Here is a 19,313-nt window from a genome sequence, read left to right on the forward strand (position 1 = left end):
CCCCTACAATCCTTGCCAAGTAAACAGTATAGTCGCATCGATGGATACTGGTCGTCCCGAAATTGTCGTTGCTAGTGATTCTTTTTTCTTTTTAAGTTCTTTTACTGTACATTGCAATACGATTTTTAGGTTCTTTATCTTTGGCCATCCATATGAAGGGCTCATTTTCGTATAAATCCATAAATTCCAAAACAACATCATTTGAAGGAAAACCCAGTTTTGTCCATTTTAATTGGAGCCGAGAAAAATGCAATTTAGTGTTTTTAAAGAAATATGTTATTTTCGGTTGAATAATTAGAAAAATATTTATATTACTACCAATTCTGAATTATTAATATTGCGAATTATCGCCATATTCTGAAATATTGAAATAAAAATCTAAATAGATAATCTAAAAAAAAATAGACAAAATGCAAAACAAAACAGGAGAAAACCAGAGATGTTCAATTAATTAAAGGTTGTATAAAACCTAAATATAAACTATTATTTTTTTTGTTGAAAATTTATATTTAAGTAGGTTTTTATTACAATACATAAATTTATAACCATATTGATAACGAAACCATATTGATAACAAAAAATATTCCGTATATACGTACATAAATTAATTACGTATGTGTATACCTTTAAGATTGTTACATAAGGATAATATTTTTGTATTGATCGTGTCAGATGATGTTTTTGAGAGATTTGTTGATTCATCTATGTTTTTCGGTCAGTCGAGATTATTGTTGTTTATTGTAAGCTTCGGCAAGTTTCGAGCGGAATAAATTTGTTTGTGTTTTTGATTTTCGACGTTTATTTTCTGTAATATCCCTTGTTTTAATAATATAATACTAATTGCAAGATGCATGCTTGTCGCCCATGCGTAAGTACATCTCTGGTTTTTGCCATTTACGCGTGGACTACTGTGGTTTTTCTTTTGTACAGCAAAATAGCCAAGCTGTAATATCTCTGGGACTAAGCGTATTATTGCTTTCTTTTTTCGAATGACGTTAACATTTGTCTATAAGTTGTATCTTAATTTCAATAAAAATGTGACATATCTGGTTTTTCCCGTGTAGTCTTTATTTGTCCACTCCATTTATTGCTGTGAAAATGAATATTGAAGTTATTAATGTAAATTTGATATTACATAATCTATTATTGTTTTAACGTTTTAAATTATCCACAATTAACTCGAAAAACACTACGATCCGGAAATAAATCGGACATACGCTATAACAGTAACATTATTTGCGCAGTCGTTTTTTTGCGCCTCGGCAAGTGTAAACAAGGCTGGCCCAGGCTGGCCAAGTATACTTGGCAAGTGTACGATTAATCGTTTGACTCGGGCTATATTTACCTACAGAGAGTGGGGACGCGACAAGTGACCAAGGAAACCGTTCTCACGACATGGCAAGTATATTCCAATAACAAATGTTTGTCAAGTACGCCAGTCGTGAGAATCCGCCTTCACACGACGCGACGTGTCCATTTCAACAAGTACGCCAGCACAAACATTGTTTAAATCCTTGGCAAGCAAACAGTATAGTCGCATCGATGAATACCGGTCGGTCGTCCCGAAATTGTCGTTGCTAGTGATTCTTTTTTAAGTTCTTTTACTGTACACTGCAATACGATTTCTATGTTCTTTATGTTTGGGCATCCATATGAAGGGCTCATTTTTGTATAAATCCATAAATTCTAAAACAACATCATTTGAAGACTACACGGGAAAACACAGTTTTGTCCATTTTAATTGGAGCCGAGAAAAATGTAATTTAGTGTTTTTAAAGAAATATATTATTTTCGGTTGAATAATTAGAAAAATATATATTACTACTAATTCTGAATTATTAATATTGTGAATTATCGCCATATTCTGATATAAAAATATCAAAACAAATCAGGGGAAAACTATGTCCAATTAAAGGACAATTATAAAACAGATGTCCAATTAAAGGTTATATAAAACCTAAATCTAAACTATTATTTTTTTGTTGTAGGAAGAAAATTAATTTAAGTAGGTTTTTATAACAATATATAAATTTATAGCATATAATACTTGTCGCCCATGCGTAAGTACATCTCTGGTTTTTGCCATTTACGCGTGGACTACTCTGGTTTTTACTTTGTACGGCAAAATAACCAAGCTGTAATATCTCTGGGACTAAGCGTATTATTGCTTTCTTTTTTCTCGAATGACGTTAACATTTGTCTAGACAGTTGTATTGCTTTCTTAATTTGTATGAAAATGTGATATATCTGATTTTTCCCGTGGAGTCTTCATTTGTCCACTCCATTTATTGCTGTGAGAACGATTTAGATATGTCTCCAATATTGAAGTTATTAATGTAAATTTGATAATATATAATCTATTATTGTTTTAACATTTTAAATTATCCGCTATTACCTAGAAAAACACTACGATCCGAAAATAAACGGGACATATTTTATAACAGTACAATTATTTACGCAGTCGTTTTTTTGCGCCTCGGCAAGTGCACAAGGCTAGCCAAGTACACTTGGCAAGTGTACGAATAATTATTGTGATCCTTTGACTCGGGCTATATTTACCGACAGAGAGTGGGGACGCGACGAGTGATCAAGGAAACCGTTCTCACGACATGGCGAGTACATATATTACAATAACAAATGTTTGTCAAGTACACGAGTCTTGAGAATGCGCCTTAATACATTTAAATCATGCCACATTTTTTACATTCTAAACTGAAGAGTTTTTGTTAGTTTGGCTAAGGTTTACGGTGGAAAATTTTTCCTTCTTACGACGGACCATTTTGTTGGTTTATTGAAGCGTCAAAATGGATAATTCGGTTCATATTTCGTGTACTCTATGATAAGGTTTCGAAAAGCTTCCAATTTTCCAGCTGAATTTAAGGAAATGAATGGGTAGCTAACTCTGTACCTATTTATTTAGATATTATTTAAGAGTCAAGTATCAAAATTCAAAAATTTATAGCTATACCGGGTATTTCTCAAAAGCGGCTCACCCTTATAACTTAACGAAATTTGGTACTTTTGTATATGGTCAAGAAATTATGTTATTTAACTATAAGCTAATAAAAAATGCCATGGTATTATTATTATTTATTTTTAAACATTGTTTAAAATGTTCTGTTAATCGGTTTCTAAGTCATTGTTTATGCATTGATAATGACAAAGTTCTGTCAGGTTCAAACGTCGCCGTATTTTCTACAAAGTTTTTGGGAAAAATGAGTGATCATGACGAGTCTTTGGATATTCAACAAGCTGCTGAAACTGTGCTATCCACGTTAGTGCCCGAGAAGTCGAAAAACTTATACGAGACCACCTACAACAAATTTTAAATAATAGATGGTAAAAATAAACAATACATGGTATCAGCATAGATAAAAGAAAATAATCTTCTATTAAGATAGATATGAAACATAATAGTAAAATTTTGGGTCAAAGCGCCCCTCCGTGTTCTTAGTAGAGACTACGTTTCACCCAGCGCCTTCGCCTTTTCTGCTGTAAATATTTTTTATGTTTATATTTGATTTCAAAGGATTTAGTTTTAAAGTTACACTGATATATTAGTATATCAGAGTAACTTTAATAAAACATAAGAATATATATATTTTACAGTTTATTAAATATAAATTTTGACTACAAGGTAGAAAGTAAATCACAATATTTGACAAAACTTATAAGTATACCATTTTTACAGTTAATAAATAATAAAACTATTTCTGACTATGATATTTAAAATTTAGATAGATAGAATATTAAAAACATACCGGTATTTGCAGACGCAGGCCCAAATTCAATAAAAACCAAAATTTTTCCTGCGAAAATCGGGCTTTTTTCACAGAAAAGGTATTTTTTGATGTATCAGCAATCATTGTCAAGTTGACAATATACAGGGTTTTTTCTAATTAGTCTAAAAAATTGTGGTGTGATTCCTCATGTCTTCTTAAAACAATTTTTATATAACCATTGGGTCTAAAGTACTTCCTTTCTGATCTACAGGGTGTTAAAAATTAAAAAAAACGATATTTTGCTTAACATAAATGGTACACTACTGCTTCTTTAAAGAAAATATATTTTTTTCTTGACTGGCCATCCTTTTTCAACAAAATCTTTTGAGTTTTTCTTGTTCATCAAACGGTTGCCGAGAAAAAAAAATATACTTATTAAGAGCCCGCCTTAAGCCGTTTTCTAACGATTTTTTATTTTTTAGATTAATTAGGAAACACCCTGTATATGCATATCACAGGCAACCAAATAAACTAGTAACCTCTAAAAATTATTTTTCCTACCACTAGCGACGTACTGTGTTTTTAGTGAGTACTAAATTGTTTTATCAAAATTTCACCATATAAGTTTCCAGGCAATGTGGTATCAGTTTCTTACATGTATTTCGTAAGTACGCAAAACTTCGACCACTCAATGTGACACATCAGCGATTTTTCTTGACGTATCGAAAAAATCAATGATGTACCCTGCCAGTTGGAATCAATACAATTGGAGGTATGCCAGAAAAGATAGCGAAATTTCTTGGACTCTCCAACGCCATTGAATACACTGGTCATTGTTTCCTGCGCAGTTCTGCAACAATGCTGGCAGATTCAGAAGCGGACATAACAGTTTAAAAGCGACATGAAGGTTGGCAATCAAGCTCGATTGGTGAAGGTTACATTGAAAATTCAATTAAACAGAAAACCGAAATAGCAAAAAGAATCATGGGACAAAAAGATACGCCAAATAAGAAATTAAAAGCAGTCTACGTAGAAGCAGAAGGTAACAGCATTGCCAGTACAAGAAATGTATTTATTCCGACTCCTACAACTTGCATTTCTCTTACAGACGAAAAGTTGGACGCCCCTTGTATTCACTTTAATAATTTAAATAATTGTATCTTTAAGATTTATAATAAATAAATATTTTCATTGTTTCTAACGTTTCATTTTTTACTTTTAGGCACTAGTGCCTAAACAAGTGTCCTTTTAGATACTAGTGTCTAAAAGAATGTCATTTCGAATCTCAATTAAATATCAAAAACTGTCAATTTCAAAGCGCTTTCAAAAATTATTTAAAATATTGATTTGGAAGATATGCGAGTGTTTAATTATAATTAAATAAAATGCGTATCATAACATTTACAGTTATGATAAAACAATTAACTTCATATCAATTCTTGTAATTTAACCGTTAAACAAACTTTAGGATTTCAAAATTAAAGTCTTTATTTCAAATTTGTATTATATTATTCTGCTGATCCCTTATTACGTCAGCACCTAATAGGGTATTTAAGGTTAATAGCAGAAGACCTATTAATGTATAAACACATCAGACATTCTGTGAGATATCACTCTCCTTAGTTAAACTGAAAGCCTCAGTTACCAGAGCGTTACAGGAATCAATTACATTAGGAATGGCATCAAATTTACCAGACAGTCTTCGGACTTTGACGAATGCTGTATTTGGACCGGATTTATTTAACATACGACGCAACAAATACAGTGCGATGTAAGGTAAAAGGAGAATAAAACAAATTTTAAGACGGACAATATAGAAAGAAATTGAAATAGAAATAATAGTGTATACGGGGTAATTCGAACTGTATTCCGGGAACTTCGGCAGCATATTCTGCAGATAAAAGTAAATAAAAAACTTTTTTGAAATAATTTTTTTTATTTCGATTGTTTCCAAATAACTTCTGAAATAACGTCAATATTTGGATAAAAATTGGTGTCTTTTTGACATGTAAAAATTTGGTTTTGAAGTCAATATGACTCGTACTGGTAGGGGGCGCCACCTACAAATGTTTTAACTGATTTGAAGAATAGTAACTTTTCGTCCGTACCTATATAAAACTAATGACCAAAAAAATAAACATTAACGACGTTTTTTACGTAAAAAAAGTCACTTGGTAAAAATCTCTACGAGTAATGGTTCTCGAGATATTTGGAATCGAAATTTTCAATACCTGTCATCATTGACATAAATTAAACATGTTAACTAAATAGCTATTAGACTAAAATCATAAATTTGAAATGTTTTTGTGACAAAAGTTCAACAGAAACTGTTTTATCATCTTTTTTAATTTAATTGCCACCAACAATTTGCAATTTTTTAAATTATTATCATTACTTTTTGATGTTATTTTCCAACATGGTGAGGTGTAACTACTTTCAGAAGTTTTTTATTTATGTTTATATTTTCAATATATTAGTTTTAAAAGTACTATAAAAACAAAAAAAATAATAAATTGTTATATTTTATAAATACCGGTATTTTTTGTTATGTAAAAATATATTACTTTATTTTCCCTATAACAAATTTTAAAATTTAATATTTTTATGATACTAATAAAATACAATGAAAAACACATTACCGCTTTTTGTTACATGGTAATAATAAAATGTATTTGAATAAAATATATAAAACAAAATTTTAGTTTTATTTAAAAAGCATTCTTTTGTAAACTCAAATATTTATTAAATTAATCTTTTTTTAACCCGCGAAAAAAGTTTTTCAACTAAAAGTTATCAGACAGTAAATAATGTGAGTTGGCATGCGTTGAAAACTGAAAAAAGTTGAAATTCGAAAAGAGCGTGTAGCGTCATCAGCCTAACGCCCTTACAGATGGAAAATTCGTTCTCGATTTTAAAAATATAATCTATTATATTTCTGAGAAATGATGAAATTACGATGTTTTTTGATTTATATTTTATTATACATTTTCACGCATCTTTGTTCAAAAGTTGTCTTGATTTAAACGAATCGGCTATGGAAAATCTACAAGAAAAGGGAAGAAATAAAGAAATATATTTTATTTTTCATATAAAAAATAAAAATAAAATAAAAGGAACTTCCATGTCAAATAAAATAGCAAATAAATGCCTTCAAAAGTCATTCACTGCTATAAGGGTAAAAGTGAAAATATTTTTAGAGTTTCTTTTAATTTTCGAATTTTTTTGGAATTTTTTTAAATTTTCAGTTAAGAAAAATAATACTCCTATATTGATAATATAGCAACATAGGTAGTAGATTAAACTCAGAGAAAATAAAACACAAAAAAACAAATCCAATGGTTCTGAAAATTTAAGCAAAAAATATTTTGCGCGATTATTAATCAACCATGGACATAAATGGTTGGCAACAACCATGGACATACTCGGCGCCGGACTCACTAACTGGAATTTAAATTTGCTGTGAAAAATGTCAAGTTCCCACATTTACTTATACTAAGGGCTGGCAAAGGTTAGTCTTGGGTCGAGATTTCCGTATGAAAGAAGAGTACAGTGCGTTTGTAATGTACTGAATAAAGAGGAAATAAACCGATAAACTGTGCACATCGCTAAGAGACGTGGAAGGGGATATAGCAAATTTGTCGCAGTTGACCGGTCGACCCAATCAATACCTCTGTCAGTACTTAAAGTTCTAGGGAAAGGTGTACGTCATGCATTCAGCTTCAAGATTTAATTACGTCTCGTGATACTTAATTTGTTTATTTATTAACGAGTCGTTGTAATTTTCCCTATAGCTTGAATTTTTTTAAGTGCAAGCTAGAAACACTTGCATTTTTGGTAAAAATAAGTGGAATTGAGTGGGTCTTTGATAGTGGTCGCGCTATTAGAACTCTGAATTCAAAAATCGATATCTCGAAATCTATTAGAAATAATAGATTGTAGTTTTTTCAAGAACTTTGTTAATATTTCTGCTGAATTTTCTTTGTAGACAGTATGTGAAAATCTGTATCAATAAAAAAATTACACGATTGCTGAAAATTGCTATGCTCTAAAAGTAAATGGATGGATTGTTTACAATTTTTGAATGGAAAAAACAACGTTATCCAATTTTTCTTATGTAAACATATTGTCAAATATCCGATCTTGAAAATAAAAAAAGTTTCAATATCTAAAGTGGTTCTTGAGTTATGGCCTGTTATGTGTTAAAAAGTTGAGTTTCTAAATTATCGCGATTACTGACGTTTTCTCGTTATAAAAAAAATGACACCTGAGCGATATCCTTATAATTCCATTTCAGATGCTCAGAAACATGTCTAATGATTTTATCTAGTTATCTCTTTAAAAGAAAGTCTTTTAAAAATAAGCGGTTTGCGATCGTGGTTTTACTTTACTTGATAGGGAAAGGCGTATCGGCAACGCCGCAACAGCACACCGTCGCGAGTCGCGTCGGTCGGGGTCGCATTTTTCTCACTCCGACTTAATAAGATCCCTATGCGATTTACTTCCACACATATAAATGCCGACCCAAAAGTAACAGTTGCCAGCACGGTATTTCCTGACATTTTGATACATTTTGACCTTAGGTTTTGACATTTCAGCTTCCTATTAAGAGTTTTTGCTTTAAGTGAATTATGTTGTGATACTTTAAGCTTATTTTTTTTTACTAACTTATCTTGCAGTAAAAAAAAGTTCTTTTTAGATCTTTCGGAATGTTGTGCGAAGTGCCAATGAAGTTGGAATGTAGTACGAAGTAAAAATTGCCGAAGCAGCTTAACAGCTATTGTAAAAAACTCATCGCAACCTTAAGTGCTGTGAAGGAGGTGGGTTTTGTTGATATAAATAATAACTGTTTATTCAATAAAATAAAAACACTAAATCACCACAATACACCAAAACACTTTTATTTTACACTGGACGCGCGTTTCGCAAACCATGTTAGCATCATCAGCAGATGATTATAAACTAGAGTCATAAAAACATTCTTTTTCCGCAAATTTATGTTAATGAGCCACCCTCGTTCCATTTGAAAAAGTTGAGATATGATTAAAAATACGATATGGGCATCTTTTAACCGGCCAGGACAAGACACTAAAAACATTAGACTATCAAATCTATTTTTCCAAGGCTCCTTGATTAAAAATTAGTGTTTTTAACACAACCATGGCACTCTAGATTGAAATTTAAAATGCAATTTGTTTTTGAGTGAATATGTCAAAAGTTGACATATGATATGTCATTCGATTCAGAAAGTCATTTTTTTATCGAATAAAGTAAAAAAATACGGAAGGTGCAATTTAAAAATCAAAAGTTGTGATCCCGTGTAGTCATTTCCGGTGAAACAGGAAGTGACGGAAAACAATTGAAAACATCAATCAATCCTAATTTATGTCATATACTAACATACCAAATCTCGTTTTTTTATCTGAAAAAATAAAAAAGTTATAGGGGTAAGCCACTTTTGAGACGCACCCGGTATAACTGAACAAACGTTTTCAGGTGCATCTGTTATATCCGTATCCAATTTATTCAATGAGTTGATCAGCAGCGTCGAATTATCTGATGGCAGCTCTCCCACAGCCAAAACACTGAAAGACGTTTTCAATATCAGCGATCCATCAAACGCCAGCACTGTAATAGGGAAAATCAGTGTTTACATTCGCATGTCGTGTTTTGGAAAGCTCATCGTGACCCAATTTCAAATGAATTTGGACGACAAAAGTGTGTTATTTAAAGACAAGGAAGGAAAAAGTTTATATAGGTATAAGAAGGCTGGTAAAAAGGGTGGACAGCAAGGTGGGGATTTGCAAGGAGGATAAGAAGGCTTTTGAAATTAAAATATTATTATTGTACATAGTACAAAACTAGAGTTTATAATCATCTGCTGATGATGCTAACATGGTTAGCGAAACGCGCGTCCAGTGTAAAATAAAAGTGTTTTGGTGTATTGTGGTGATTTAGTGTTTTTATTTTGCTGTATAACACCAAAGGTTCCAACCCTCAACTGTAATGTTTATTCAATATTTATAAGTAATTTATTTTTGTTTTCTAAAATATTTTGATTAATAGAAAATATGCAAAATCAGGCAACGCTGTGCGGGTCAAGTTTAATCCCGTCACTAAAAGTTTATTTGGTATGATCTATAGATTATAATGGTACTATATTTTTTAAGAACTATAGCTACTTACCACCCAAATGAATAAAACGAATTTCACTGCTCTAGACAATTTTGACATCGTATGTGACAGGAACGGATGACAGATGGCTAAGTACCTCTCCACAGTGAATCCAGTAATGGTTAAAACCGTTGCGTTGCCAGAAGTTTCAGCCATAAGTCCTCTCAGAAAACAGAATGTACTCCCAAACACGTATGGATACCTGAAACAATAATTTATATGTCAGGTTCTTCTATTATTATTATTTTATTATGTTATTTATCATCAATATTAACATGACCGCCAATGACCCATTAATATGACTGACTTAAATTCCCGTTTATCAGTGGTGTTCTTATTTTCATTAAAAATCTGTTAAACTATTTTGTAAGAAAGACTCAATAATATGCTGAATTTGCTCTATGTTGAGTTAATAAAATATTAAATACAGTACGTCTGTCTGTTCTGTGGCTACGGGGTATCCGTGAGAGGGGAAACGATATTCTCTCGATGTTTTTCGTAAAAAATTAGACGACGCGTCCTATCAATAAAAAATCGACAAATTTGCAATAGCCAATAAAATGAGTGGGCGGAGCGATTTGCGGTGACGTACTCGTCAAGTCGACGTATAAAATATATTGCTGTTTATTTAAATGTTTTTTGCCCGCATTCCTTTCATAGACACAGATCGAGCAGACGACCTGTAAAATAAATGCCTTTATTGTCTGCAAATTTTACAATTTGCAGACAAAGGTAAAGTAAACAAACAAACAAACAAAAGAGAATACAAAACAAGTATACAAATTACATTGTCAGTCTTATTGTTTAAAATAAACATTTATAAATGTTTACAATGTCAAAGAGAAAAAAAGAAAAATAAGATTCAAAAATAATTAGTTCGGTTAAAAGTTTATAGTAAATATAGTAATAGCAAACATTAGACCAGTGTTTACAAGATCAAATTCGATTATCAAAATATAAGACATTTACGGCGTAGAAAGCCTGGTCTAGTAAATAAGATTTCAATGCTTTGCCAAATGAAGAAAATGATGTTATGGATTTGATTTCAAATGGCAGGTGGTTGTGCATTTTTTTCGAGTTGTATAATATTGAACTTTTAACTAACTCTGAGCGTGGGGTAGGTAGATAAAGATCTTGTTCCGCGCTCCTGAGTGGGTAAGTGTGAGATGGCCTTACTTGAGAAGCTGATACATGCTTACGTATTAGGCAATCAGATTCAAATATAAATAAGGAAGGAAGAGTTAATATTTTTAATTTTTTTAAAAAGTCCTGGTAATGAGTTCTGCTATTTAGTCCCAGTGATTATCGAACAGCTCTCTTCTGGAGCTTGAAAATGCGGTTAAATTGAGTCGCACAATACGTACCCCAGAATGGAAGGGCATAACTGAGGTGCGACTCAAAAAGTGAATAATAAACAGTTCTAGCCACGGACAAGTTAAATTCGTTAGAAACAGATCTTAATGCAAAACAGGCAGAGCTCAATTTTTTCGACAAAGCGTCGATATGCATGTCCCATTTTAGAGAATTGTTTACAACAAGCCCTAAGAATTTTACAGATTTTACGACGTCATTGGTGGTGTTGTTAAGTACCAAAGGCCGCAGCGAGTAAAAGCAATACGACAAAGCTTTAGTTTTAGAAATGTTGAGACTCAGGAGGTTCGAATCGCACCAAGATTTAATGGTTATTACTTCTTAAAGACTACGTCTAATAAGACAAAAATGTAGTAAATACTAGAAGAGCCATTTTACAAAAAAAAATCGTCGTCGCGTCGGTGGAGTTGTGTGCGATGAACTTATTTTGATTCATAAAAATACGTAGTAGTTCTATGTCCAATGTTCTATGTTCTATGGAATATTGAATATTCTAATGAATATTGAAAGTTCTATGGAATATTTAGATACCTTGTACTTCAGCTTTTATTCTAAGAGTATCTGTTATTATTTTTATTTAAATTTCAAATAAAATAAAACATACCTAATGCAGCACAATGCAAGATGCAACGTAGTCAGTAATAGCTATCTCCTGACAATATTACTCTAACGCAAACACATAACAAATCAAAATATCTTTTTCCGTAAAAAGTTACAGGGTTTGAGAACTTTCCGTGACAAATTGTCCAATTGCTCTTAGCTTGAAGATAAATTTTCTGACCAACAAAAACACTTTACGTTTTAAAGGATATGTTACCACTTTCCAGCGAGAGCAGTAAAAAGTACGTGCAGTGACGTAGAGATCAATTAGACGTAACGACCTAAAAAAAAGCTTAAAATATATATTATGATCGAAAAGAACGGCGTCAAAGTCGACTGGGAAATGGCAATCGGTGATAATTTTGGAGAGGTCGATCTCTAGACGTGAAATTGACATAAAACTTGACAAAAGTAACACTCATCTCCAGAAAATTTGTTTTCTCGAATTTTAAACTACAACCTTTAAAAATAATTTTTACTCGATACCTATGTTTTTTAATATTTTTTTTTAAATTAGATTTGTGTTTAGCATTAACATTATTAGGCATTTGCATAAAAGTGTGTAGTTTTGTGTTACGTAGTTTCAATTTACCGAAAGTACGTTAAAGTGGGCATTTGCCGTCAAAAGATCAATAAAGCATCTGGTCTTTTCTTTAGATGTGGCCAGTCTACATAAATTCATGATGGTTATAAAACTATGATAAAAAAGACATTAAAGTAACCTTAAAATGGCGGTTAATTTAATTATAAACACTCTTTTATTCAAAGTTACACAAAATTAATTACTTTAATCTCACTTTTTATTTGCAATTTATACACTGTAATATGTATACAATTTTTACGTGCGATCAAAGATTGTTTAAACAAAAAGTTATAATGTTACTTATCGATGGTAATTAAATTAAACAAACCAAAGTGAAATTAAGAAAGTCTTGACCAAATAGTAATATTATCAGTAGTGATTATATTTGACTTAGATAAATAGAAATTAAGAAAATAATATTGTGTAAACTTTTTTATTAGAATATCATCAGTCTATGTACAGTCAAATTTTACAATGGTATAATTCCATTCACAGTGTTCTGAGAGTTCCAAATATTTTTTTCTTTACATATTGATAATGACGTGATGATCTTATTGACATATAAATAATTTATGAAATCAATATTGATGTCTGCTGTTATTGGTAGTTTTAGAAGAAGGATTTAACGAGATTCTTGAAACGTACTTTAAGTTGTAAGCCAAGTAAGATGTTCATAATTATAATTATATCTAGATTCACACTATTAAAGTCTTCCACCAACCTCCATAATTAAATAAAACAACCCTAACCTAATATAATTCAGTTTACTGGGTAAGTACGTTGTGGAAAACCCCTTATAGACTATTAAAACATCCTTCATTTAGTTCCAACCTCATTCTACTGTAAAATAATATCTACTTAACTAAAATATTATTAAGTTACATAGCGCTGTAAACCTTGCTCTAATAATTTTCTTGGCCTCCAGTGTAGAAGGTCTTCCTATATTCAGGGTGTCCCAGGTTGAGCGTGTATAACAGTACATCTGTCCGTTCTGTAGCTACGGGGTATCCGTGAGAGGGGAAACGATATTATCTCAATGTTTTTCGTAAAAAAATAGACGAAAAATAGACAAGTCTATTTTATAATAATGATTTTTGATAATTTGACTCTTTTCTGATTAATACCCCTACTGCAATTTCACAAAATTGAAAATATTTCAAAAACGGTAAGGTTTAAGTATAATAAATCTTAATCAAATTTACCTTTATTTTAATCGTAGAAACTAAAAATGTAATAATATACAGGGTGTTCCATTTAAAAAAATACAACTTTGATAATTTTTATTTATTTGGGACACTCTGTATCTTGTAAAAATATTTTTAAATTGCAGCTCTAATAGTCCTTCAATGAACCCCAAACTTACAATTTGTAAAAATCTCATCGTTTAGCTACAATACTCCGTGTCGTATGTGGTGAACAACCCTGTATACAATTTTCTGTGAATAGTTTATTTCGTTTGTATCCAAAACATACATTATTAACCGTAATTTACTTCATTTGATGTAATGAGGATAAAGCTAATATTTACATCAACTGTCGATATTTTCTTTTTGTAAATTATATAGTAAAATAAGAGAATTGATTATAAGTCATATAAAGGTCGTTTAATAAATTTACTCATAACTTCGAAAGTGTATTAGTATGACGTTAAGCATTATAAAAAAATGTTTGTTACAATGTAAGTAAATATATTTTTTTATTTTCAATTTAGTTGAATGATTATACGTAGAGGAATGTAGGTTTTGACGTTTCGTACATAAAATAAAATCGATAATGCTTTTATTTTGATTAGCTGTCCACCTCATTTTGAAAATTATAACTTACCATACATGCAACATTATTAATGGACACTTTGAGCATCCAGATTGCCTTATATAATTATAGGAATGTGATTTCAGTAAAAAAAATCGATTTAAAACGCTCTTAATGCATTTTTATTTATATTGGATTCGATCAGATCATATTATAATATTATTGTCAATTTTATAAAATAAAATAAAAAAATGTCTCATTCTGTATTTTGGAGCGTTTTTAGATTTTACGCTTTTTTGAATAATGGCGATTTTTTTAGTACTAGACAACGAAGACAAGCATGTTGAACAAGTGGACCTGGAGTTAGTGTCAGATGAACTGGATGCAGATGAATTTTCCTTTTATGTCGGGCATAATTACTGCGCTAATTTTACCAAAAAAAAGTACAAGAATACACGGCGGTAAATTCGCACATAAAAAAAAACCCACTTCTGATGTAAGGGATCTCTCAAATAATAATATTGTTTAGGGCAAATATACGTATTTTAATAGCAACAAATGGACTGATCTCTACAACCAAGGGTTTCTCTTATTGAATAATGAATATTTTTCGTATTCTTCCGTAACCTTCGACTTTAATGTAATAGAGGCACAATTCTACAGGACCTCTAACACTGCTCATATTATTAAAAAATATTTACGTTCGTCGTTCCAATTTGATTGATGCGAATATTTTCAAGTTTATATCGCGGGATTTAAATAGAGATAGGAAAGTTAGAAACATGCCTAAAGTTTCTGGAAGTTTCACGGGTGGCGACGCTAGATATAAATCCCCGTGTGTCGTCCACAGACTTCAACATAATATGAGTTTCATATAAAATTATCTGGCTACAATGCTGATATATAAATATTTTCATTTAATTTCAAAAACTAGTGCTATGAATTTTAATATACAGGGTGGTCCGAACTGTATTCCGGAAACTTCAGCAGCATATTATGCACATAAAAATAAGTAAAAAAGTTCCTATAAATATATGTCCTAAAATACTTAGTTTTGGAGATACAGGAGTGTAGAAATTTCACTTTTATTTCGATTTTTTCTAAATAATTTGTGAAGTAACGTCAATATTTGGATAAAAATTGGTGTTTGGGAGTTTTTGGTATGAGAAATTTGATTTTGATATCAATATGACTCCGACTTGTAGGGAGCGCCACCTATATATTTTTAACGAGTTAGAAGAATAATAACTTTTCGTCTGTACCTTTATAAAACTACTGAGTAAAAAATATACATTTTTGCCATCTATAACGAAAAAAAGATCTCTTTATAAAAATCGACTGTGACACCAATTTTCATCAAAATATTGACGTTACTAAACTTGGAAAATTATTTGGAAAAAATCGAAATAAAAATAAAACTTCCACACCCTGTATCTCCGAAACTAAGCATTTTGGGACATACATTTATATGAAATTTTTTACTTATTTTTATCTGTCGAATATGCTGCTGAAGAGTTCGAATCACCCTGTATATGAAACTTCCAGTTTTTGAATAAAAACTTTATTCTTAATTTTCAAAAATGTTTCAATGGCAATATCTTATATATTAATATATTTTTTTATAATAAACATAGTACAAAAATAATAGACAAAACTTATAAATCCAAGAATAAATTTTTAGGCAAAAATAGTATGGAATAAAAATTATGTAATAAAGTAATATCGTATTAACTGATAAGTAACAATCTGGATCAGATATATGTCAAAGTGATTAAAACCTCAAACATCGAAAAACTCCCCATCCGTTAGTCTGTAATTTCCGTCAAAGTTTCAAAATATTTTGTAATTTGGCAGCTGGTAAATATTTCTACATCATGTTCGTCAGCCTAGAGGGATGATTATCACATTTCCAATCTAGGCAGTGCATTGTAGTAAATTAACAAGTTGCCAATATGGTTTACATTTTCCTCTGGTCTAAAATTCGGTATTTCATTTTTAGCTTATTGTTTCCTGACTTTCCTGTTAACTAGCTACATGCTACATTTTTGAAACAGTTGTGAATTAGTTAAGTTCCAGAAGCATCGGAAAAAATAAGAAAACATAAAAGAAAGACAGACGATTAGTTAGCTAGCGTCAAGAATAAAGACAATCAAAGGTTGCTGATGTGCCTTCAATAAAAATGAAGGGAATTTACTTATCCACAGAATTTATACAAGAAGATCGAATAGCCCAGGAGGCAGTATTTTTTTGTACTTTCCCAATGGGTGAATATAGCCCAGCAGTTAAAAGACCATACCATAACTTGGTATACTGATGCTTCCAAAACCAATACGGGAACAGGGATCGGAGTGTTTGGGCCGAGAGCTAATTACTCCGAACCAATGGGCACTTACCCTAGTATCCTACAGGCAGAAATCTACGCTATCGAGAGATGCGTACAACTTATCTTAGATAGGAACTATCGGAAACAAGAAATAGCCATCTTATCTGATAGTCAAGCAGCGTTAAAGGCGATCAACTCAGTATCAATCAATTCGAAATTGGTCAAAGAATGCATAGAGAAGCTGAATAAATTAGGCAAAGAAAACAAAGTCCTCCTACACTGGGTGCCTGCTCACCAAGGGATAGAAGGCAATGAAGAAGCAAATAATCTAGCTAGGAAAGGAGCGAACACTCCACTAACTGGACCAGAACCGTTCTGCTTTCCAAGTGGTAACCAACTCAAGGCGGAACTCAAGAACTTGGAAGATTCCATCCGCAACCTGGAATGGAAATCTTGCAATGGTCTAGGACACTCGAAGAAGTTTCTGAGGGCTTATGATCAAGAAAAATCACAGATCTTCCTGGGTCTGAGTAAGAACAATCTTCGGATTGTCACGGGGTTTTAACAGGACACTGTCTCCTCAATGAACACCTCAGTAGATTGAAACTAAGAAGAAACGGCGAATGCAGATTCTGTGGGGAAGATGGTGAAACACCAGTACACCTCATCACTGAGTGCGCCGAGACGACAACCATTCGTGCCATGAATTTTGGTACGACTGATATTGGAGATGGAGAACTACCCTCTATAAAACCGTCCCAGATACTGGCTTTTGTCAAAGCCCTGGGACTGTATGATGAGTTATGATTCAAGAAAGGGGGACACAATGGATCTGTAAGGTCGAAGTGATTAACCCCCCTCCCACTCATTCTAAATTCTAAAAATTCTAATGGGTGAATATATAAAAGTATGTTTGGATGGTGTCATTAAATGACAATTTCTGAGCTTTTCTTTTGTGAGCTGAAATTTTTCGGATGGGTTCACTAGTTAAAATAATAAAAAATCCACTTATTTTTCGACTGATAAATATTTGACATTTATTAAAGTGAATTATTTTATTAATGCAAAAACAGTCCGGCACATCCCGAGGCACATCCCAAGTGGAGGAAAATCTGACTGGCTGAAAATTTGTGGAGTCAAAAATTTTACTGATTTTGGAAATCCATAACCTTTATTTTCCCATGCTTGAAATTTAACGGATCATTTCATACTATCATAAACTATAATCGAAAGCAATTCTGGCTGATTTACGGAATTGGCATCTTGGAAATTGCAAAAACTACAAAATGTTTGCTCTTTTTCCGGATTTGAAAATTTGTGACACGATAAATTATAATCTAATTTCATAGAAAATTCCACACCTGTAATTTTTAATCAACCAAAACGTGTTTTTTGACAAATCACCACGGCAATGGAAAAATTTTAGTGAAAATTTCACACCTCTACTTTTCAACCAATAATATGCTTTAATGTTGACTAATTACCATGGCAACTGAAAAAATTTCCGGAAATTTTTTCGAGGCGCCACGAAACTTTAGTGGAAATTTTTTGACAGTTGAAAAGGTAAACATAAGATCTACAATCATAATGTGAATGAACTACAATGTCTATATATTGAAATATTACCCATTTGAGTTTTAGCATTTGATGTAACTAAGGTTGGTAATATTTTTTATTTAAGGAAATATGTTAGATATACCTACATATGAATTTCTTCGAAATTGCCATGTTCTAAAAAATATAGTTCTGCCGCCTTTATTTAACTAAAGCTGGTATTTTTCTATTTAACGAAATATGATGGATATATCTATATGATTTTTTTAGAATTTATTTCATGTTGAATTATCTTCAATGCCAAATCTTTAATGATATCGACTAATATAGCAAAATAATAACGAAACACATTTAGTAATTATAGGTTTTATTAATATTAAAAACACAATTATTGTAAATGTTTGTAGGCTGGCTTGAATTGGTGGTTTGAATCTGGGTATTTTCTGTTTTATTTTGCATTGTGCTCTGATCATGATTGAACTGGCTAGTACTTGATGAAATGCTCCTCATGGATTCAATCATCTGTTGATGATGTTCAGCGTCCAACTGTAAGTAAGGTTTGATCGACTGACTATTACTATGTCCAGTAATTTTAATGAGCTGTTGTTCACCAACTCCTTTCTTGGCCAAATTCGAAACAGCTGTTGCTCTTGCAGAATGATTGGTTATTTTAACTTTTTTAGTGTCAATTCCTATATCTGAAGCTGCTGATTTAAACCATGAAGATACAATGTTCTTACCAACTGGGCTATTCTTGTACCATCCTTTCGAATTGGGTTGATTCCAGTATGGGTTTGGTGTTAAGAATAGTCTGTCGGTTTGAATAAGATTTCCCCTTTTTTCCATCAACTTTCTAAACAAGCGAACCGGACACATTTGTGGATTTTCGAAATTTCTAATCAACCATTTACTATCCGACAGTTTTTTAGAACCACCTTGTGTGGTTTTAGAGAAAATTGGATTATATTCTATCCGACCTTTTGGGTTTCCGAAATTATCAGTTTCTTCTTTGAAGTATTGGATACAAGCAGAATGTCCTTCCCCTCCTCTCCATGCCAGCTCATGTGAAACTATGTGAAAAAATTTACGCTGCAACCCATCTGGAGTATTTTCATCCCACATTTCAATAATTTTTTTGTATTCGTCACTGGTTAAGGCTGAAGCACTCACTTTTCTTTTTGCTGAATCTCTCTGTAGTATTTTGCGCTTAGCATCGCGTGCAGCTCTGGCGGTCACA

General features: G+C 31.8%; 1 protein-coding gene across 1 annotated transcript in view; it reads right to left on the reverse strand.

The window, feature by feature from the left end:
* Nucleotides 1-19,313, reverse strand: part of LOC115882901 (pyrokinin-1 receptor-like) — a 247,929-nt gene that overhangs the window by 135,388 nt on the left and 93,228 nt on the right. Inside the window, exon 2 of the mRNA XM_030901162.1 lies at nucleotides 9,906-10,095. Within this exon, the coding sequence (XP_030757022.1) occupies nucleotides 9,906-10,095 (190 nt within the window). The remainder of the gene's footprint in view (nucleotides 1-9,905; nucleotides 10,096-19,313) is intronic.

The sequence above is a fragment of the Sitophilus oryzae genome, unplaced genomic scaffold (assembly GCF_002938485.1).
Source record: "Sitophilus oryzae breed Bouriz unplaced genomic scaffold, Soryzae_2.0 scaffold_179_pilon_pilon, whole genome shotgun sequence".
In the NCBI taxonomy this organism is placed as follows: Eukaryota; Metazoa; Arthropoda; class Insecta; order Coleoptera; family Curculionidae; genus Sitophilus; species Sitophilus oryzae.